This window comes from Colobus angolensis, unplaced genomic scaffold (assembly GCF_000951035.1).
Source record: "Colobus angolensis palliatus isolate OR3802 unplaced genomic scaffold, Cang.pa_1.0 Scaffold155, whole genome shotgun sequence".
In the NCBI taxonomy this organism is placed as follows: Eukaryota; Metazoa; Chordata; class Mammalia; order Primates; family Cercopithecidae; genus Colobus; species Colobus angolensis.
In genome coordinates, this window is record NW_012114655.1 from 2286406 (window position 1) to 2295084 (window position 8679).

General features: G+C 49.6%; 1 protein-coding gene across 1 annotated transcript in view; it reads right to left on the reverse strand.

Annotated features, from left to right (window-relative positions):
- IMPA2 (inositol(myo)-1(or 4)-monophosphatase 2) overlaps nt 1-7694 on the reverse strand; it is a 19392-nt gene extending 11698 nt beyond the window's left edge. Inside the window, exons 1-2 of the mRNA XM_011936616.1 lie at nt 7574-7694; nt 5613-5721 (exon numbers count right to left, since the gene is read on the reverse strand). Coding sequence (XP_011792006.1) covers nt 5613-5721; nt 7574-7594 — 130 coding nt within the window. The 5' untranslated portion in view covers nt 7595-7694. The remainder of the gene's footprint in view (nt 1-5612; nt 5722-7573) is intronic.
- Nucleotides 7695-8679: the final 985 nt, after the last annotated feature.

An 8679-nucleotide genomic window follows, 5' to 3' on the forward strand; every position in this document is an offset into this window, starting at 1 on the left:
CCAGGATGGTCTTGATCTCCTGACCTCGTGATCCGCCCGTCTCGGCCTCCCAAAGTGCTGGGATTACAGGCTTGAGCCACCGCGCCCGGCCCCAGTGTGTTGTTTTGGAGGTTTTGTTGGAGACAGGGTCTTGCTGTTTCCCAGGCTAGAGTGCAGTGGCACAATCATAGCCTCTGTGACCTTGAACTCCCACGTCAGCCCTCTGAGTAGCTGGAACTACAGGCATGCACCACCACAACCAGCTAATTTTTAAATTTTTTGTACAGATAGGGGTCTTGCTACGTGGCCCAGGCTGGTCTCAAACTTCTGGTCTCAAGTGAACCTCCTGCCTCAGCTTCCCAAAGTGCTGGGATTACAGGTGTAAGCCACCACGCTCAGCCTACCAGTGCATACATCTATAGATACATCCTGATTCTTTCAGATGTACAGACCATTAAGAGCTACTCCTATGAAAATAAAATTTAACTCCATTTAACTTAAAAATACATGTGCTAGACAGAACAATACTGCCAGGGGCTTGGGGGAAGTGCTTGGAAGAAGCTGCTTCCTGCCTGCAGTGTTCACTGTGGAGGAGGGAGGCGTTCTGGAGCGCAATGGACGGTGGTTGCACAGCACTGTGAAGGTGCTGAATGCCACTGACTTGTTCGCCTTATAATGGCTAATTTGAGGTTGTTTTTGATCTCAACAAATTATTTTTTAACCAAGTAATTATAATGGAAAATGTACTGTTTCAAATCCTGAAGACAGACTTGGAAACCTATATAATGGCCCATGGATTTTAAACCTCTCCAAATTCCCTCTGATAAAAACAGAGCAACTAGGAGAACAAAAAACCCAACTACAGACATTGTCTACCCAAAAAAAACATACCCATGAGGTCTATCCACACTCCCAGCACAAGCAGATGGGGCAACCCTGAAGCAGCTACAGGCACGCGGGGCACCAGAACCTGTGCGGGAAGAAGAGGGAAGCAGCGGAGGACGGGAGGATCTCACAGGCCACCCCAGCAGCCCCTCACGGGATAACCACAAGGGAGGAAAAAAGAGCCAAAAATCTAAAGATGAGGCCAATTTTTTTTTTTTTTTTTTAGACAGATATCGCTCTGTCACCAGGCTGGAGTACAGTGGTGCGATCTCGGCTCACTACAACCTCTGCCTCTGCGTCTGGGGTTCAAGAGATCCTCCTGCCTCAGCTTCCCGAATACCTGGGACTTCAGGTGCACACCACCATACTCAGCTAACTTTTTGTATTTTTAGTAGAGACGGGGTTTCACCATGTTGGCCAGGATCGTTTCGATCTCTTGACCTTGTGATCCACTCACCTCAGCCTCCCAAAGTGCTGGGATTACAGGCGTGATCCACCATGCCTCACCTAACAAGGCCAATATTGTAATACTTCACAAAAACAATGAAGAGGGAGCTGTAGAACCATGAAACTACAAATGCTGTCTGGAGCCCCCAGCTCCGCCCTCCAAGCCCCCAAAGCCCAGGAATCCAATGTCAAGTAACAGTAGGTAACTAAAAAGAAGTACGGTTGAATCCCACACACAATTAGCCTAAGAAAAAAAGAGTGAGGAGCAGAGTAACATGTAGAAGCCAATAAAATAATTTTGCCAAAAAAAATCTAACCACAAAATAGGAGTAATAAGGAATATCAGGAAAAAAGAGCATAATCCAAATCACAGGTCACAGAACTTAGGAAAAATTACATAAAGGAAATATTTCAGAAAAGAAGACTAACTAAAAGGAACACAATGAATAAACACAAGACATGACGCTTTGCAGGAAACTGAGGGTGAAAAAGAGGAAACTTTAAAATAAGATAATTGGTGGAAAAGATAAAAAGAATGCAAGAGGAAATGATAGTGAAGGCCTAACACACATTCAAGTCCCAGAAGACAAAAAACAAAGCAACACAATTTGGATATTTCCAAATTAAATATTATTAAAATATTAAATATTAAATTAATATTAAAAATATTTAGAAATATATTAAAAACTGTAATTCAAGAAAACTCTTCTACAATTTAAAAACAAAGTCCAGTCACAGTGGCTCATGCCTATAATCCCAGCATTTTGGTAGGCTGAGGTGGGTGGATCACCTGAGATCGGGAGTTCAAGACCAGTCTGACCAACATAGAGAAACCCCGTCTCTACTAAAAATACAAAATTAGCCATACATGGTGATGCATGCCTGTAATTCCAGCTACTTGGGAGGCTGAGGCAGGAGAATCACTTACACTCAGGAGGTGGAGGTTGCAGTGAGCTGAGATCACACCATTGCACTCCAGCCTGGGCAACAAGAGCAAAAAACTGTCTCAAAAAATAAATAAATAAGTAAAGGCCGAGTGTGGTGGCTCACACCTGTAATCTCAGCACTTTGGGAGGCCAAGGCGTGTGGATCACCTGAGGTCAGGAGTCTGAGACCAGCCTGGCCAACATGGTGAAACCCTGTCTCTACTAAAAGTACAAAAACTAGCTGGGCGTGCTGGTGCGCACCTGTAATCCTAGCTACTCGGGAGACTGAGGCAGGAGAACTGCTTAAACCTGGAAGGTGGAGGTTGCAGTAAATCGAGATTGCGCCACTGCACTCCAGCCTGGGCAACAGAGCAAGACTGTCTCAAAAATATATATATTTTTTTATTTTTCTGAAAAATCATATCTAACACTGTGAGCCTGACAACTTTCCAACACTTCAAGAGCTCTCCTGAGGAGTGGTGATATTAATATGACATTTTTAGTATTTTATTAAAAACTACATCAGCATTTAGAAGAGCTGAAAATCTCAGTGAAACCATTCCCTAAATGACCAATACATGATGTTATAAAATCAACCATCGACAAAAGATCCATTCCAAGTACAAGATAGCCCAGTGGATTTCAATGTAACTGAGTACCAACAAATCCACTAGATTTCACACTGCAATTAACCTTTAAGAAATCGCGACTTGGGGGCCAGGCGCGGTGGCTCACACCTGTAATCCCAGCACTTTGGGAGGCCGAGGCAGGTGGATCACTTGAGTTCAGGAGATCAAGACCAGCCTGGCCAACATGTTGAAACCCCATCTCTACTAAAAATACACAATCAGTCAGGTATGGTGGTGCACGCCTCTAATCCCGGTTACTCAGGAGGCTGAGGCAGAAGAAATCACTTGAACCCAGGAGCTGGAGGTTGCAGTGAGTCAAGATTGTGCCGCTGCACTCCAGCCTGGGTGACAGAGCGAGACTCCATCTTAGGGAGAAAAAAAAAAAAAAAAAAAAAGGGCGGCAATATCAGGATCTGAAATCAGGTCTGCCTGGTGCCAAGAGACCGTGCTGCGGAAAAGCATGCGCTCTCATCTCCTGAAGTCCATCTACCCACAGGAAAGAAAACAACCATGGAAGAAAACACGTGGAACCGCCTGTCCTGAATGGGCCCGTTTAGGTTTTCACTGATGCTTTTTGGCCTTTCTCCCATATGGATGAATCTGGTGATAGCTGACTGCATTGTGAGACAGGTACTGCAGGGAACAGAATGCCAGACAAATGAGCAAAGCCTCAGACCGGCAGCAGCTGTCTGCTTTATCCATCAGAATTTGTCTAAAGTCACAAATGAGCTTCAGAACATGAGCACTTCATGTTTCCTTCATTCTACGAAATTACCAGGCCTACTGGGGGTCACACAAAGGGGCCCCAGACGAAGTCCTTGCCCTAGTGGAGTTGGTGGTTGAGCTAGCGGCCTGCAGGCCGGGAGGACGCAGAGCTGCAGCCTGACTGAGCTACATGGGCGGGCGGCCAGCCAGGACGCCAAGAGCGTGTTAATAAGAGTTCAGTGTTATAATCCAGTGAAATATAGAGCAAAGTTCACCCGAGCATGCTTAATAGCATGCTTCCTCACCACCGGTTACACAATGAGGCTGGAGTGGGCACCTCCTGGCACACACAGCTGTAATTAAAGCTACTTTTTTCACTGCCAAACAAAACACTTCTGGAGAGGGAAGTTGAGGCGGAGCCAGAGGCCACTCCAAGACCTCTCTGGGTTCAGAAGCTAACTGGGGAGTCCAGCTGCTGTCTTCCCCTCAGAGGCCCCCATGACTTCTCCCTTCTCCTGCTCTGGGCTCTCCTGCAGCCACCTCCTCTCCTTTGCACAATCTTGCCCGTCCCGTCCCTCATGCAGGGGCAGGACCTCTCCTGACACTTTATCCATCCTGGCCCCCCACGTTCCTGGCTGCACGGGCTCACAGCAGCAGAGACGGGCCGTGGCCATAGTTCCTCTCACTGCCTCGGAGGCCGTCTGGGCACACAGGCATCAGCCAGGGAGGAAAGAAGTAGGAATAAATACGGACAATGAAGAAAGGCTGCCAGGAAAGGAATTTTTAAGAGAGGCTGGAAATGGGTCAAGAGGGGAGGCACAAGGAGGCTGATGGGAGAGCAGAAGAAAGAGTGTAACTGGCAGGGAATGAGACGGGGGCCCTGCAGGATGTCCACGCCAGAAACAGGCAACACTGCACTTCCGCCTTTTCAAACCCAAACATGCAGGTATTATGGAGCTTGTAAAACCTCCCACGCAGCTGCTGCTAATCTGAGGCTTCTCTCATTTGTCTGGCACTCTTCTGTTCCCTGCAGTACCTGTCTCACAATGCAGTAAAATATCACCAGATTGGCCGGGGCGGTGGCTCACACCTGTAATCCCAGCACTTTGGGAGGCCGAGGCGGGCAGATCACGAGGTCAGGAGATTGAGACCATCCTGGCTAACACAGTGACACTCCGTCTCTACTAAAAATACAAAAAATTAGCCGGGCGTGGTGGCGGGCGCCTGTAGTCCCAGCTACTCGGGAGGCTGAGGCAGGAGAATGGCGTAAACCCAGGAGGCAGAGCTTGCAGTGAGCCAAGATGGCACCACTGCACCCCAGCCTGGGCGACAGTGTGAGACTCCGTCTCAAAAAAAAAAAAAGAAAAAAAAAAATTCACCAGATTGATCCATGTGGGAGAAAGGCCAAAAAGAATCAGTGAAAACCTAAACTGGCCCATTCAGGACAGGCAGTATGCAGGGAACGGGAGCCCCCCTCTCAGAGCCACTGGATGACCCTGAAATTCTGGGCTAAGGAAATCAGGGCAGGCCGTAACTGCAGAGTGGGGCTAAGATGCCTCTTTACATGACTCATTCCTGAGGATGGTTCTTCTCGCAGAAGCTGAAGCCAGTTACTGCTGTGCACACTCAGGGGCCACAGACTGCACCTGGGCAGCAGGGCCTGGGCAAAATCGGGACCACCAAGGTATGCCAAGGGCGCTCTGAGGGGAACAAGCGTGCTCTGACTGCACCTGGCCTAAGGCTGCTCACCCAATCCCACCATGACCAAATCTTGACTGCGACTGGAGTGCTTTTAGCCTGAAAGATGAGGGATGTGAGTGCAAAGCAGAATGAGGCTATTTAAAGCTCTGGCCGCGTGAGCAAAAATACTAAGATACAGAACTGGCTCCATTTCCAGTTCATCAGGGACATGATGTCCCTAAAAAGAGACGACACCATCAGCAAGGGACCTCCACCCCCGTCCCACACCATGGTGGCTTTGGCATTCTCCTTTCACACTTCTCTTTCAGAAATAAACTGAGACAAGCCTCGTGAAGCCCACCTGTCTCCCCGGAGACCCGGAGCCGCTGGCCGTTGCAGAAGGCGCCCCGACCCCGCCGGCCCGTGTACAGCCGCTCCTCTGTGCAGTGGTAAATCACTCCGAATTCCAGCTGTGGGCGGCAGAGGCAGGACAGAAAACAAAGACGGTTCGCTCATTTGATGTGGACAAAAAACATCGTTATTCAAAGATGAAGACTGCCCTAGGTGTTAGGATAACACATGGCACTGTGACAGAAATTACCTTTCCAAAAGGAACTGATAAAAAGCAGTGCCTGTATTTAAAATGAGTGCTAAATAACTACATTTTAAAATATATTCAGACTAATAAAACTTTAAAAATTAACATCAAAACAAGCATTAGTAACCAGAAGTTATTGAAAAAGCTTAATTTTTTAGAAAGGCCCCTTTTGGTGCTGGAAAAAAAGAAGGTTACTTGTGACTCTAACCAAACCCCATAAGAAATCCTCAGAACTGCTGATGGGTGAGGAGAGAATGCATCTGTAAAGCCAGCAGAATCTCAGAAGCCCAAGGACAGCCCCGGCGAGGAAGAGGTGGCGCTGCAGACTGGGGACTGACCCGTGAGCAGGCAGTGCACTGAACAGCGGCCCCACTGCCCCGCATCAGGGGACAGCGCGTCAGACCACAGCCTCCCAGGATGAAGCCGCAAAAGGAAGAGGTCAGCGTGGAGAAGGACGGGAGCCCACGGCCGCATGCCTCTGTGACCTTTCCTCTACGGACTTTTCACCGCTCAGGGTTAACAAGGGCCAGCGTGCTTGTTTGGCAAGTTAGTGAAGTTTTCACCTCTCTGGAAAATTTGAAAAAACACCCCGGCCAAATGCCTTAGGAAAGCCTTGGCTGGCCCTGGGCTGAGCACAGCCACCCTGGAGCGCACGCCCCAAGCTACAGAGAAAGGGTTTGTTTCTGGGGGTTGGGGGTGTCAGTCAGTCAACGCTATTCAGAGCCTGCAGGTGTCTGGCAGCATTTCGTCATCCTTCCCTTTCCAGTACCCTGGCTTTAAAGGAATCCTCATGACCAGGTCAGTCCTAGAATTCGGCTGGTTCCTGAGGCCTGTGAAGGGCTCCCAGGCTGCAGGGGAATGTCCCAGCCCCAGCCCACCACTATAAGCCAGGAGCTCCCGTATTCAGTCTAGGAACACAGGACAGACCCCAGCCGACCCACACAAGGGCAGAGGACCTAGCCAGCTGTTCCAGCAGCCCCTTCGCACAGTCACAGAGCATCAGTCAACCCCCGAAGCACCGCTCAGCCTCCCGCCCACGCTGGGCACCACCATACGATGTCAATCATTGCATCCTTAGCCAAACTACAGTATTACAGTTCGTATCTTCAGCTTAAGTACTTTGAGATACTTTAGTACTTAACTTTAAATACTTCAACTTAAGTACTTCTCTCAGCTCCCCTGCCAGGGAGTCTGCGCTGAGACTGAGGTGAAGCTGCACAAACGCTGCTCTGAAGCAGGGCTGCTTTGGGAAACACAGCACTCAGTCCTATTTGAATAAAACTGTTCCAATTACATAGAAATTAAGGCTCTTCTCAGTGCTGCTGCGTGATTTACTTCCTAAGGTTAAAACCTCAGCCCCACGCCTTCCATGCAGGTCCCACAACACTGTGGAGTTCAGAAGGCCTATGGGAACCATGAAAGAGCTATGTTCTCATGCTAATCACCAGAGGAAGATAAGAAAGAATTATTAGAATATTGGGATTGAGGATGTTCTCCAAAAATAAGTGCTCCTTTTAGTTTGTGAGATCACACGCTCTAGGGGTCAGCTGGAGATGCACTTGGACCGTTCACTTAGGACTTCCGCTTCCACAGCAGTGTCACAAATAGACCCCGGGTAACATGAGGCCAGCCCTCCACAGCGGACAAGGGCCAGCCACGGAGCCCCACCCTGCACACCCCAAAGCCAGTCTGGACTTGTTTATTTTCTCGGATTTGAAACCCACAGGCTTGGATTTGCCAGTCATGATTAAGGCACAGGGCAAACAGCAAACCAGGCACACAGAGGCTGAAGCCAGAAAGGAAGGATGGCCAGAGGGAGCCCAGGGAGAGGCCCTGGGGACCCAGGCCACACCCGCACCTCTTGTCGAACAGCAAATCCAATGCTAACCGCCACAGTCGGGAATCTGCAAAGGAAAACAGAAAGGTTTACTCTCTGGAAGGAGCGGCAGCGCTCGGGAGCCTGTGCGCCGTGCAGCTGCCCGCAGGCTCTGAAGGACCTTCCTACGCTCTGGGTGGGCTGGTTGGTTAAAAACTACTTCCCACAGTTTCACTGACTGCTTCCAAGACAAACAGAATAAACTGACCATGTTGTAAGACAGTTAACCTTGAAAGAAAACAGCACTGTGAAAGTCACATAAGACTGACGTAAATCAACAACCCTGTAATGCCCAACTAGAAAGGGTCTCAATCATCTGTTTTCCGGTTCTCCAGATCTAAAGGGCCAGCAGAGCCCTCCCCGAAGGCCAGATCCAGTCCCAGGTGCGGTGCCAGGTGGTCCCGGAAGGCACCGCAGCCTCCCCATGGGGGCCAGTTCTGAGTCACAGCCCACCTTGTGGCACTGCTGGCATCCCTGTCGCTGCCTGAGTGCCCAGTAGCCAACTGCAGGGACAGCCATGGCTGCAGACAGTTTTCATGATCAGTTTGCCTGCAGTTTTGTGATTCGGCTATTGCTGCTCAATACCTTCAAAATAATCCTTCCTTTACAGGCAGATCATTGGAGCTTAACAGGCAGGAAAGGCTGGGTACTGCAAACTGACAGGAAAAATGCAAGACCACTTGTACACAAACGCAACTCTGACTGCCGGGGTGTGCGGGACCCTGGGATGAGCCGCTGGCTTCCAGGGCAGATGCACCATGTGCCAGGCCTCACACTTGTTCCCGTGCCCAGGAGCTTTCTCCCACTGCTGTGGCCCAGCACTGGTGGGCACGGGGTGAACAGGCGCCATCTGAGTGGCAGCTGCTGGTGGCTTTCGGATGTCTTCAGACCACAGTGACCAGCACAGCTGTAGCGTGGGGTTCAGGAACTGTCAGAATCAGCTCTGGAGTCTGT